The sequence below is a fragment of the Hyperolius riggenbachi genome, chromosome 9 (genome assembly GCF_040937935.1).
Source record: "Hyperolius riggenbachi isolate aHypRig1 chromosome 9, aHypRig1.pri, whole genome shotgun sequence".
Lineage (NCBI taxonomy): Eukaryota > Metazoa > Chordata > Amphibia > Anura > Hyperoliidae > Hyperolius > Hyperolius riggenbachi.
Genome location: NC_090654.1, coordinates 58,026,367 through 58,040,833, shown reverse-complemented (window position 1 = coordinate 58,040,833; position 14,467 = coordinate 58,026,367). Strand labels below are relative to the sequence as shown.

At 43.8% G+C, this 14,467-nt stretch overlaps 2 protein-coding genes across 4 annotated transcripts in view; one reads left to right on the top strand and one right to left on the bottom strand.

The window, feature by feature from the left end:
* Positions 1–14,467, bottom strand: part of GGA1 (golgi associated, gamma adaptin ear containing, ARF binding protein 1) — a 468,858-nt gene that overhangs the window by 198,463 nt on the left and 255,928 nt on the right. The gene's annotated exons all lie outside the window — the stretch shown is intronic.
* The window catches only part of LOC137532397 (V-type proton ATPase catalytic subunit A-like), an 83,489-nt gene that overhangs the window by 67,191 nt on the left and 1,831 nt on the right, over positions 1–14,467 (top strand). For all 3 annotated transcript variants that reach the window (XM_068252833.1, XM_068252834.1, XM_068252835.1), the window contains exons 11-14: positions 3,614–3,677; positions 6,221–6,424; positions 10,342–10,436; positions 12,764–12,935. In XM_068252833.1, the coding sequence (XP_068108934.1) occupies positions 3,614–3,677; positions 6,221–6,424; positions 10,342–10,436; positions 12,764–12,935 (535 nt within the window). The remainder of the gene's footprint in view (positions 1–3,613; positions 3,678–6,220; positions 6,425–10,341; positions 10,437–12,763; positions 12,936–14,467) is intronic.

Genomic DNA, 14,467 nt, shown 5'->3' with positions numbered 1-14,467 from the left:
CTAGTGAGACTGGTGAGAGGTGCAATAACGGTGGAGTACCCCTTTATGAACCTCCTATAATAGTTTGCAAAACCCAGAAAACGTTGCAACGACTTTAACCCCACCGGCTGAGGCCACTCCAGAACAGCGGATACCTTGGCAGGGTCCATAGACAGGCCCGAGGTGGAGATTATGTACCCCAGAAAGGCGACAGATGTAACTTCAAAAATACATTTTTCCAACTTGGCGTACAGCAGATTTTGTCTCAACTTGTTTAGCACAAATCTGACATGGACCCTGTGCTCGGAGAGGTTGTTGGAGTAAATTAGTATATCGTCAAGGTATACAAGCACAAACCTACCCAACACCTCCCTAAATACCTCGTTAATCAATTCCTGGAAGACGGCTGGCGCATTGCACATCCCGAAGGGCATCACTAAGTACTCGTAATGCCCATCGGGTGTGTTGAAGGCCGTCTTCCATTCATCGCCCTCTCTAATGCGGATCAGGTTGTATGCACCCCTCAGATCCAATTTCGAAAAGATCTTAGCGTCTGTGACCTGCGTGAATAAATCGTCTATTAATGGCAACGGATAACGATTCTTCACCGTGATTTTATTTAGGCCCCGATAATCGATGCAAGGTCGAAGACCTCCGTCTTTTTTCTTAACAAAAAAGAAACCGGCCCCTGCAGGCGAGCGGGAGGGGCGAATGAACCCCTTGGCCAGATTGTCACGGATGTACTCCTGCATAGCCACCTTCTCTGGTCCAGACAAATTATACAGGTGACCCCTAGGGGGCATACAACCGGCACGGAGATCGATGGGGCAATCGAAAGGGCGATGAGGAGGTAACCTATCAGCAGCCCTGGGACAGAATACATCCGAGAACTCGGAGTATTGCTCGGGAACACCCTCCACATGTACCTTGGTCTGACCTAATACCACTTTTCCTAGGCACTGTTGGGAACAGAAGTCTGACCAACTGGTTAATTGTCCTGTCGCCCAATTGATCTGTGGCGAATGAAGCTGCAGCCAAGGCATACCTAGGACAATGGTGGAGGTGGTCATATGTAACACAAAAAAACGTAAACTCTCCCTGTGCAGTACCCCAGTAATGACTTCCACCTCTGGTGTCTGGGACAGCGGACGGTCCCTTTGTAACGGGGAGTCGTCCACGGCAGTAACCTGGATAGGTGGTTTTACTGGGGTGAGAGGAATGTCCAACTTCTCTGCAAATTCGGAACTCATGAAGTTAGCCGCGGAGCCTGAATCAATAAAGGCCTCTGTGGCTTCAGATTTGTCCCCCCATGTAATCGTACAGGGGAGGAGCAATCGTCTTTCTTTCAGGGGTGCGAGCTGGGCGCCTAGGGTGTCACCCCTTATCACTCCTAGGCGGTAGCGTTTCCCGGCTTATCCTTATTAGGCTTAATGAGACAGTCTCGTACCCTATGCCCCCCTTCACCACAGTATAAACATAGTTGTTCCGACAATCTCCGTCTTCTCTCCACTTGGGTCAATTTAGACCGACCGATCTGCATCGGCTCAGGTGGAGGCAAGACCGGAGATGATGAGACAGAAGGAGACGGAGTTACTAGGGGTGCAGCGGGAAGCACTGTGTAAGAGGTCGGCCTAAGCCGATGACTGCCCCTAGTCTGTCTCTGATGGCGTAGCCTACGGTCGATTCGAATGGCCGATGAGATGGCCTCGTCGACTGTTTTGGGTTCGGGTTGGCTTAACATTAGGTCGGAGACCTCATCTGACAACCCAGACAGGAAGTAATCTAACAGGGCATAAGTGCCAAACCTGGCCGTAACTGACCACCTACGAAATTCGGCCGCGTAATCCTCGACTGGACCCCTGCCTTGCCGTAAAAGTTTGAGCTTCCGCTCAGAGGATGCAGCAAGGTCAGGGTCGTCGTAGATTACGGCCATGGCCTTAAAAAATTCCTCTACCGAGGTCAGAGCAGTATCGGTAGAAGGCAGGTTGTATGCCCATGACTGGGAGTCACCAGACAGCAAAGTTTTAATAAAGGTGACCCGTTGGGTCTCAGTCCCCGAGGATCGGGGTCTCAACTCGAAATACGATAACACTCTACTCCTGAAATTTCGGAAGTCAGACTTGTGGCCGGAAAATTTATCAGGTACAGGCATACGTATGTCAGTACTAGGAGAGGATCGCACTGAATCAACTGACGTCTGGAGGGTTTGCACAGAGCCTGACAGGACATCAATCATAGTCTTGTGGCTACCCAGCACTTGGTTGATGTTTTCCACCGAAGTGGCAAGTGCGCCCAGACGGTCAGTATGTGCGTCCATTTGCATTTTTTAGGTCTGGCGTTCTGTAACGATCGGTGGGCGCAGAGAGTATCTGATTACCGGTGATCTGCAGTATCGCCGGAAATACAGATATATACCAGATTATAAGTGATCTGCAGTCTCACCGATAATCCGATATACAAACTAACCTCTGTTCGCCTGAGTAGAGTGTAGTGTTTTGGTGTAACAGTAACACTAGGAGGCCTAGGCCTCAGTGCAGCAAGGAGAACTGCACGGATTATTTCCGCAGACCTGAGCTCTCCAAGACGGGAGGAGTCAGACTGACAGTAGGAAGGAAAGTCCGAGAGTGACACTCAGGAAGAAGTGTCACTAACAGGACTGGGAACCGCCTCCAATCGTGAGGTCGGTTCTCGAGGTCAGACAAGCCAGGTCGTACACACACGGACAGATAAAGTACAAATACAGTAGGCAAAGGCGGAGTCAAAGTACAGGCAGGGTTCGGCAACGGGGTATCAGATATATCGGGGTACAAAATCAGGAGGCAGAAACAGAGTCTAGGAACGAGCCGAGGTTCGGCAACAGAGTATCAGAAATATCGAGGTACAAGGTCAGAGTTCAGGAGGATAGTCGAGGCAGGCAAAAATCATAACATATAATCACAATCAAACTAGTACTTTAGCTATCAAATATCTAGCTAAGTGTAGGATTACAGCTCCAGCTGGTCCCGGCACACTTCAGGATCTGACTACGGATCTGGGTGCTCCCACGTATGTGATCGCACGCCAGACAAAGAGCAAGTGAACAACCAGCAGTATATATACTCTAGGACCTTTCCAGGACCTCCCTAATTGCTGGTCCAATGAGAGCAGTGGAATTTGTCAGCTGACCCAGCTGGTCAGCCGACACCCTTCTAACTGCTATTTAAACTCTGCCTTTCTGCTCGCGCGCGTGTAAGTCTGAATCTTGGTGGACTATCAGTCCCAGCCACACCAGTACTGTCATGCAATGTATCTAGTGCGGGGGCCGCCTCTGATGCGGATTCCGCCGCACTGCCTATGCGGCATGCAGCGTTTTTTCCGCGTTGTGACGCCATGCTGGACGCGGAAACAGCCGCCTCACCTTGAGAGACGGCGGCATTTCCGCGTTTCCTTACACTTGTATATTTTTACATGAATTTTAAATTTTACATTTTTTTTTTTTGCGATAGTGGTCCTTTAAGAACTTTGCAGCTGACGTATTTACAAAATTGTTGAAGGTGTTAACTTTGTAATGACCCATCTAGTGACACTTCATGAGCTTTTCCTTTAATGTGGATTTAGGGCTTTTGACGTACTAATATCATTTTTATGTTCACAGTGTGTCGCCTCCTGGTGGTGATTTCTCTGACCCAGTAACATCAGCCACTTTGGGTATTGTACAGGTAGGAGATATTTTATATGGAAGCTCTGGTGTTTGGCAGTGTGCAGATGATTTGCAGGGTGTCTGCACTAGGTTAGCACGACACTACGGTATATATGTCTGACATTTTGCACCCCAACCTCACTGCCATATGCCATTAATCCTATTGTCTTTTTTCCTAGAGTTAGTGGGCAGTTTACAATTACAGTACACCAATTTGGATTCCACTTCAGCACTCCAATTCTGATACCCACCACAGTTTACCAACTGTGATTTCTACTACAAAACACCAGTGTCTCCCCGTGTCTGCGTGGGTTTCCTCCGGGCACTCCGGTTTCCTCCCACATGCCAAAAACATACATATAAATTCATTGGCTTCCCCCTAAATTGGCCCCAGACTATGATACATACACTACACAATACATGCATAGACATATGACTATGGTAGGAACTAGATTGTGAGCCCCTCTGAGGGACAGTTAGTGACAAGACAATATATACTCTGTACAGCGCTGCATAATATGTTGGCGCTATATAAATACTTAAATACAAATACAATACAAATACATGCATACCACTGGAGGATGTTGGTTTCCTATAACAGCTTGCATGCAACTTGTTAAGTACTCATCCCTCCCACTGCGGAGAAGTCATCCCCCTATGGGAGGGAACCAAACACTAACTAAATCCTAACCTATGCATATGCATCGCCTGGGTGCACTACCAAATAAAATTGAAAATTACGCAAAAGGTGGATCAGGGTATCACCAGGCCTCCTCCGAGAGGTGCGCTGAGCCCCCCCCCCCCCCCCCAGAAACTGCAAACGCACCTTGAACCGAAACAGAAGCTCTGCATATACACCAAAAGCAAGGCTGCTAAGTGGGAGCAACTGACCAAAAATGAATTTAACTAGTACATAGAAAAGAAATGAACAGCGCTACTTAAAAACAGATAAGTGCCTACCTGCAAGAGAGTGCATGTATGCTAGGTGTGTATTTTATCCCACAAGTGGGGCATGCACTCTCTTGCAGGTAGGCACTTATCTGTTTTTAAGTAGCGCTGTTCATTTCTTTGCTATGTACTAATTTAATTCATTTTTGGTCAGCTGCTCCCACTTAGCAGCCTTGCTTTTGGTGTATATGCAGAGCTTCTGTTTGGGTTCAAGGTGCGTTTGCAGTTTCTGGGGGGGCTCAGCGCACCTCTGATTGTAGGCCATTCGGAGGCGGCCTGGTGATGCGCGGATCCACCTTTTGCGCAATTTTCAATTTTCGATTTTATTTGGTAGCGCTCCCAGGCTATGCATATGCATAGGTTAGGATTTAGTTAGTGTTAGGTCCCCTCCCATAGGGGGATGACTTCTCCGCAGTGGGAGGGACGAGTACTTAACAAGTTGCATGCAAGCTGTTATAGGAAACCAACATCCTCCAGTGGTAGACAGGTTATGTGTATGCTAGGTGTGTATTTTATCCCACAAGTGGGGCTTGCACTCTCTTGCAGGTAGGCACTTATCTGTTTTTAAGTAGCGCTGTTCATTTCTTTGCTATGTACTAATTTAATTCATTTTTGGTCAGCTGCTCCCACTTAGCAGCCTTGCTTTTGGTGTATATATATGCAGAGCTTCTGTTTGGGTTCAAGGTGCGTTTGCAGTTTCTGGAGGGGCTCAGCGCACCTCTGATTGTAGGCCATTTGGAGGCGGCCTGGTGATGCGCTGATCCACCTTTTGCGCATGGTTCCCATTACAGTACACCCGTGTGGTTCCAATTACAGTGCACCAGTATGGTTCCCATTACAGTACACCAGTGTAGTTTCCATTACAGTGCACCAGTATGGTTCCCATTACAGTACACCAGTGTGGTTCCCATTACAGTACACCAGTATGGTTCCCATTACAGTACATCAGTGTGGTTCCCATTACAGTGCACCAACTGTGGTTCCCATTACAGTGCACCAACTGTGGTTCCCATTACAGTGCACCAACTGTGGTTCCCATTACAGTGCACCAACTGTGGTTCCCATTACAGTGCACCAACTGTGGGACCCATTACAGTGCACCAACTGTGGTTCCCATTACAGTGCACCAACTGTGGTTCCCATTACAGTGCACTATGGTGGTTTCCATTACAGTACACCAGTGAGGTTCCCATTACAGCACACAAGTGTGGTTCAAATTATAGTACACCAGTGTGGTTCCCATTACAGTACACAAATTGTCATTCTCACCACAGAACACCAGATGTGGTTCCCACCTTAGAACCCCAGTTGTCACCCTCATTTCAGTACACCAATTGTGGGGCATATTACAAGACATTAAACGCACTTATCATTACAGTGCACATATTGTGGTAGCCACTATAGGATTTCTAGAACCCACTGTGGGACTTCAATTGTTGAACCCACTATATACACCAGTTGTGGTTCCCATTACTATACAGCTTTTGTAGAAGCTGCTAAAGTACATCGGTTTTGAAACCCACTGCTGTGTACCAGCTGATGGTTATTACAATGCACTGTGTATCATGAGCTCCCATATGACACAGCTGAATTCCTTTTATTACCCTCTAACAGGTCTTCTGGGGTCTGGATAAGAAACTGGCCCAAAGGAAACATTTCCCATCAGTGAACTGGCTCATCAGCTACAGCAAGTACATGAGAGCCCTGGATGAATATTACGAGAGGAGCTTTGCAGAGCTGGTCCCACTAAGAACCAAAGCCAAAGAGATTCTTCAGGAGGAGGAGGATTTGGCTGAGATTGTGCAGCTAGTGGGCAAGGTGAGCCTGTACTGACACCTCCTTCAAGGGAGTCTTCCTCTTATTCTGCTTTGCATACATGGCTGACACATAAATGGTGCACCCTCCCATGCAGAGCCAGAGACGTGATTTGTTCTCCCTCTCACGTAGGCGTGAGTATTGCCCCCCCCCCCTCCCCCCATACATACAGCATTACTGTGCCTTCTTCAGGCTCCATCAACCAAAATGCATGAACACAATCAGGAAGTTTTTTTGCATAGAAAAAAAAAAAGAAATGGTGAATGTTCCTAAGCAACAGAGTCATGTGACCGCTCTGTTTATCAACGACAATACCTTTGCTACTAATGTTATATTTCCTACCTGTACTACATATAAAACTCATTGGCCCCAATTAATCAGTGGTTACTGACCTATTTATCACATGGTCTGTAATTTACCTCCTGTGATATCTCAAAATAGCAATTTTCAAGAAGTATAGGCTGAAATATCGACTGGTTGAAATTCGTGTGAAAATAGTGAGAAATTCGTGCAATAAATAGGCGACAGTTATTCGTTATTTTTTCTCAAAATCAGAATTCACCAGGGAAAAAAGGGGGTGTGACCATTCGTTATTTTAGATCTATTTATCCCCTGAATGTACCTGGCGTTATGTGGTTTTTCACCCAGCTGCTGCAGCTCACTCTGCAGCTAGTTTACTAGCAGCACACAGCTTATACTGTACATATTTCAGGCACCAGAGAGCAGCCCATTTACAATATTAAGCATATTAACCACTTTACCCCCGCCCGTACGAATTTCTCCGTCCCTTTTTCCATCCTTTAACCCCCAGGGACGGAGAAATCCGTACTTCCCGCGCTCCCGCCGCTGCCCGCGCTCCTGCTCGCTGTAGCGCGCACTCCCGCGGGTAAACACGCCGTCCGCCGCTCGCCCGGAGATCAATGAACGGGAAAATCCATTCCCGTTCGTTGATCTAAGCCCCGCAATGATCCGCTGCTTCTCCGCTAAGCAGCGCGATCATTGTGAAAAAAAAAACCTTCCCAGCCTCCTACTACTTCCACCAAGCGTCCGGAAGGACGCTTGGAGGTCGCATTAAACAAAAAGTTACTGTTACCATCTTGTGGCCAAACAGTAAAACTACACCCTAAAGCATTTTTCACATACAAATACATTACTTATACCCAAAAAATTAACTCATTACCTCCCACATTCCCCATTTTTTTTTTTTTTTTGTAATTAAAAAAAAAAAAATTTACAATAAAAAAAAATACATAAATAGTTACCTTAGGGACTGAATTTTTTAAATATTTATGTCAGGAGGGTACAACACTGTTACTTTATAAACTATGGGCTGGTAATTAGGGATGGACGCAAAACTGAAAAAAATGCACCTTTATTTCCAAATAAAATATTGGCGACAAACATTGTGATAGGGACATAATTTAAACGGTTTTATAACCGGGACAAATGGGCAAATACATTTCATGGGTTTTAATTACAGTAGCATGCATTATTTTAAAACTATAATGGCCGAAAACTGAAAAATAATAATTTTTTTCCCACATTTTTCCTATTTTCCCATTAAAACATATTTAGAACAAAATAATTCTTGGTATAATCTCCCACCTAAAGAAAGCCTAATTGGTGGCGGAAAAAACAAGATATAGTTCATTTAATTGTGATAAGTAATGATAAAGTTATAGACGAATGAATGGAAGGAGCGCTGAAAGGTGAAAATTGCTCTGGTGCTCAAGGGGTAAAACCCCTTAGTGGTAAAGTGGTTAAGCATTATTAAAGAGAACCCGAGGTGTGTTTAAAGAATGTTATCTGCATACAGAGGCTGGATCTGCCTATACAGCCCAGCCTCTGTTGCTATCCAAAACCCCAGTAAGGTCCCCCTGCACTCTGCAATCCCTCATAAATCACAGCCGTGCTGTGTGGCTGTGTTTACATCAGTAGTGTCAGTCTCAGCTGCTCCCCCGCCTCCTGCAGAGCTCCGGTCCCTGCCCCCGTTTCTTCCCTCCAATCAGAGGGAGGGAAGGGATGCAGGCGGGGACTAGAGTTCTGCAGGAGGCGGGGAGAGCAGCAGACTGACACTATAGAGATAAACACAGCCAGCTCTGACAAGCTGTTTGTCAGCAGCGTGGCTGTGATTTATGAGGGATTGCAGAGTGCAGGGGGACCTTAGGGGGGTTTGGGATAGCAACAGAGGTTGGGCTGTATAGGCAGATCCAGCCTCTGTATGGAGATAATATTCTTCAAACCCACCTCGGGTTCTCTTTAAGCATTTACAAAATTAAGTGGATGGGTGATAGGAGGAATCTGGATACATTTTTAATCGGGTTTGAGTGTGAAAATGTATCCAAATACCTCCTCAGTTTCACCCATCCACTTAATTTTGTAAATGCTTAATATTGCTTAATATGCTTTATATGCAGAACGAAAAAAAACAGGATGGGAAACCCTCTGTGGTCACATGCTGGCAATAACCTCCTCCTCCTACCCACAATCCAGCATCCAGAGCGGCAAAGTATTGCATGCAAATCATTAACACCGCATAACTACTGACCGTTTTACGCACGGTTTTCGCATCCATATCACTCCATTATCGCACCATTATTGCCTGCTATCGAACACTCCTCTCACTATTCTCTGGTGAATTGAGGCCATTATCTCATAAGTTTATTTTCACTTCAGGTTTGCTTTTAACCACCTTAGCGGTAATGACGAGCTTAGCTCGTCCATTACCGCTGCAGTGGATATCTCCGGCCCCTGTGGGCCGATTTTGCTAATTTTTGTTTTCATACACGCAGCTAGCTAGCTGCGTGTGGGGTCCAATCGCTGCCGCTCCGTGGCGATTCGCCGCTAACAGCATCGTAAGGGAGCCCCCCCCCCCCTCCGCCCAGACCCCTTGCACAGCCTGGCCAATCAGTGCCAGGCTGCGCTATGAGGCTGGATCGGACACCCCCCGACGCCATGACGTCGATGACGTCATCCCGATCATCGCCATGGCAACGAGGGAAGCCAAGCAGAAAATCCCATTTACAATGGGATTTTCTGCTTGCTGTAAAAGACGGCGGCGATCGGACTAGATGGGCAGATGCGCCCTCTAGCGGTGAATCATGTAGCTAACTGAAAGTTAGCTACAATGATTCAGGAATAAAAAAATTAAAAAAAAACTGTTTGCACGCCACCCTGGCGATTTTAATTTAACGCCAGGGTGGTTAATGTGGCCAGCCAAAAGACAGAAATACAAAACAGGAATCAAGTGTTTTTTAGTGTTCTAGGGCAGTGTTTCTCAACATTTTATTGGTATGTACCCCTTTTAAAGCCCTGTACTCACCAAGTACCCCCTAGCATAGTAAAAATTATCAAAAGTACCCCTTGACAAATATATATTTAATTGTAGTACATGATAATTGGTTCTAAACAATTTCCAAGCATTTACTATTGCTTTTAACTAGCTAAAATACTAATTTTATGCTGGTTAAATAAAATTTATCATTTTCTAAAACTCTAAATTTGTTATTCTTGGTTAAGTATATCAAGCCCGAGTACCCCCTGGAACCATCAGAAGTACCCCCTGGGGTACGCGTACCACACGTTGAGAACCTAGGTTCTAGGGAACGTAGCCACAGTTCAGGCTGTCTTCCTGCCATACACCTCTGGAAAGCAATCAACACCATTTGCAGTAGTATTTATAGTTGTTATTATTATGTATTGTATTTGTAAAGCACCAACATATTATGCAGCGATGAACGATAGATATACAGGGACACAGACAACAAGATACAAGATCATGCAACAGAGTTTAAAGGTGGCCACTAACGATCCAATTTCTAGCTTCCTATCTATCACAACCAACAAGAAAATCCAAACTGTTTTTATAGTCATTCGTAAAAACAGTCCAAGTGTTCACCCAGATCTGTCTGTCTCTACAGGCCTCCCTGGCAGAAGCTGATAAAATCACATTAGAAGTTGCCAAACTGATAAAGGACGATTTCCTCCAGCAGAATGGTTACTCCGCTTATGACAGGTAATGACACCTCCAAATATGCACCAACATAGTACATATATACAGCAGAGTATATATAGTACCGATATGTAGCAGATCAATGGGCAAAACACTTCAGATCATTGTATACCAGACCACCAATATACATTGCAGACACACTCCAATCCCAATGAGGAACCATCATTTCGCTATTTTGCAGCAAAAGAATTTCTCAAAAAGACCTTGAAGTTTTTGAGAAAGTCAACAAAATGCAAGGAAAAAGAGTTTTGGAGTTTAAAGAGACTCCGTAACAAAAATTGCATCCTGTTTTTTATCATCCTACAAGTTCCAAAAGCTATTCTAATGTGTTCTGGCTTACTGCAGCACGTTCTACTATCACCATCTCTGTAATAAATCAACTTATCTCTCTCTTGTCAGACTTGTCAGCCTGTGTCTGGAAGGCTGCCAAGTTCTTCAGTGTTGTGGTTCTGTGATGCATCTTCCCCCTCCAGGCCCCTCTCTGCACACTGCCTGTGTATTATTTAGATTAGGGAAGCTTCTCTCCTCTCTCTTATCTTTTACAAGCTGGATAAATCCTCCTCTGAGCTGGCTGGGCTTTCACATACTGAGGAATTACATACAGGTAGAGCTGTACTGCACTCTGCAGGAAGAAACAGCCTGACACTTCAGTGGAAGATAGCTGCAGGGGGAAAGAAACACACAAATGATCTCTTGAGATTCAAAAGGAAGGGTGTATACAGCCTGCTTGTGTATGGATGTATTTTCTATGTGTGGACATACTGTACATCAACCTACTTCCTGTTTTGGTGGCCATTTTGTTTGTTTATAAACAAACTTTTTAAAACTGTTTTTAACCACTTTTAATGCGGCGGGGAACGGCGAAATTGTGACAGAGGGTAATACGAGATGTCCCCTAACGCACTGGTATGTTTACTTTTGTGCGATTTTAACAATACAGATTCTCTTTAAAAACTGTTTTTCGCTTACATTTTTAAAATGTATTTTCTCAAAAACTACAAGGTCTTTTTGAAAAAAAAAAAAAAAAAATTAAAAAAAGGTTTTGCCTTGTTCTCACCGTTCTTCTTAACATGCTTAGCAATTTCAGTGATGATAGCTGTATGTGGACTTTGCTATTAACCTCTAAAGTTGGCATGAAATTACGCAAACATTATGTAAAAGTTATGCAAAATTATGAATGGATCACACAAAATCAGTTGAATGTCTAAATCGTAATTACATATGGCTGTAACTGCAAAAAAGTACGCTAAATTTTGCGTAATCATAATTAGCAGATTACGATCACTACTTAAAGGGGAACTCTCCCAAAAATCTTAAAATTTAAAACACATACAAATAAGAAGTACATTTCTCCCAGAGTAAAATGAGCCATAAATTACTTTTCTCCTATGTTGCTGTCACTTACAGTAAGTAGTAGAAATCTGACATTACCGACAGGTTTTGGGATAGCCCATTTTCTCATAGGGGGGTTCTCAGGGTTTTCTTTATTTTTTTCCTAAAGCTTAATCCTAACCTCCTAACCCTAAGGCTTATAGTAAACATATAAGGACAAAAGAACCCCTGGAGGAGGGATGCCTCTGGATCCTAACGAGGCTTCTCCTGTCCTCCTGAGTCGACCCGTTCCAGCACTGGCAGGCAAAAAACCCCCAAATAATAACATTCTTATTTGCAGTTGTATGCAGACACACTAGCAGCCTCCCCTCATGATCCAGCGAAAATAGCCGATCAGGTTATTGTTTGCACAATAGAGCAGACTCCATCGGGCTCAGCTATTTCCGCTGGAGGCCAAAAAAGACCTGCTAGCGCCATAGACAAGTGTCGACAAGTAAATCTTCGGGGGCCCAGGGCTGGATCCCCTCTACTGAGGAGGGTGGGGACAGCCTCTTTAGGATCCAGAGGCTTCCCGCTCCCAAGGTAAGTACCCCCTAGGAGCACTTTTGTTTTCCGGTACGCTTTAAGTCTAACTTCCCCTTACCCTATAATATGAACCTTCCTAAAATAATGTCTAACCTTTAACCCTGCATGATGCTTACCTCTAATTGCCTCCTTTCTCAGGTGCTTGATTTGGGCGCCGGCGCTTGGCTATTGTACAGCTTAGTGTTGCCTATAGGTTTCTGCTAATTAACTGGGCCCCTAGATTTACTTATTATACAGTTGATTGTAGTCACAATGTCCATTCACTGGCTCTATGGTGGCTCTTTAATCAAGGTGAATCACCCAAATCTAACGCTTTGCCCTCAAGCCCTTCACCAATATAAATTACCAGACCCTCTATATACTTCACTCCCCCAGAACACCATCACCCATAAGATGACCTAATTTCTCTGCAGATTCTGCCCTTTCTACAAGACAGTGGGGATGCTGCAGAACATGATCGCCTTCTATGACATGGCACGACACGCAGTAGAAGCCACAGCACAGGCAGAAAATAAAATCACCTGGTCCATAATCCGCGAGAATCTTGGTGACATCATGTACAAACTCACCTCCATGAAATTTAAGGTAACTTTAGCATTCTGTGTTAAGGTTTATTATCTGCTCAGCTGGAAATTCCTGTGTAATATAGTGTTTCTATAAATTGTATTTACAAGAGTAAGAGTAGACTTAAAGTGAACCAGAGACGAAGCACCCTCATGTATTTTACCATAGAAATCAGTGGGAACATTAGAGAAAACATTTACCATGCTCTCTGTTCCATCCTCACTGCTAAAAGTGTCTGTTATCTAGCTGAGATAAGAATCCCGGACTGAGCATTGATTCTGGCTGTGCTATAATGACTCAGCTATAATGATTCCTGAGCAAAGCCAGCAGGGAGCAGGCTTGGACTTGAAGACAGCAAAGACCACAGTCTCAGCTATAATTATTCTGTAGCAAAGCCAGACCGACTGCTTAGTCGGGATTCTTATCTTAGAGGTGATAACAGGCAAATTAAACAGAGAACAATGTAACAAAGAGCAGATTAGGTGTTTACTGTCATGTTCCCACTGATTTATAAGGTAAAATACATGAGGTTGCTTCATCTCTGGTTCTCTTTAATGACAACTGGACGTATATACTTGTCCAGTGTAGTTGTGGAGAGTGCTAAACGTTACTAAAGGAGGCACATGTGATATCATTTTAACTGTGATGAGTTTTAGAATAAATTTTGGTGTGTTTTAAAGCTTGGACCCACGTCACATAAAAAATAGGTAGGGACAAACTCAATCCAACATAAAAAGTCATTTTAAAAATGATGATCAAACTTAGGAAAGTTTTAGCAAAACTACAAGAGACATATATGGCATCATTTTGACCATGATAAGTAGTAGAATAGAATTTAGAGTGTTTTTGGGTTGAGGCTCATGTCTTGGATATTCTTTTTAGTCACAAACTGAATCAAATGCAATTAAATGTTTGCATATTCTGTACCAGAATAAAAGATAAAATGAAATGAAGGTGACTGAATATAAAAGAAAAAAACATATATCGTTACCTTAGGAACCTGGCTTTTAAAATATGTATGCCACGAGGGTATATTACTATTATTTTTGACAATAAGGTCTAGTAATCATAAGGTCTAGTAATCAAGGTCTAGTGTACAATGAGAAAGCAAAAAACACCTACAATATTGTCACCATACATTGTACTAGGAACATAATCTAAATGTTGTAATAACCAGGATGGATAAGCAAATACAATTTGTGTGTGAGTTTAACTTATAGTTAGCAATGTTTGTAGTGTGTTTTTTCTATTTTTTCCCCTTATTTTTCCTTTAAAAGGCATAGAAAATAAGGTAATTGCTAAACAGAAAATATCACCCACTAAAAGCCTAATTTGTCCTAAAAAACAAAACAAAAGCAAAATATAGATTATTTAGACGTGATAAGTAGTAATTAAGTTATTGGCAAATGAATGGGAGCAGCGCTGATAAGTGAAAATTGCTCTCGGGCTGAAGTGGGTAAAAATGATCTCTAAAACCCTGCCAAGTAAAATTTATCTAAAATTGGCCATTTTAGTAGTGATACATTTTCAATAGGAGAATTTTGTTTTTCAAA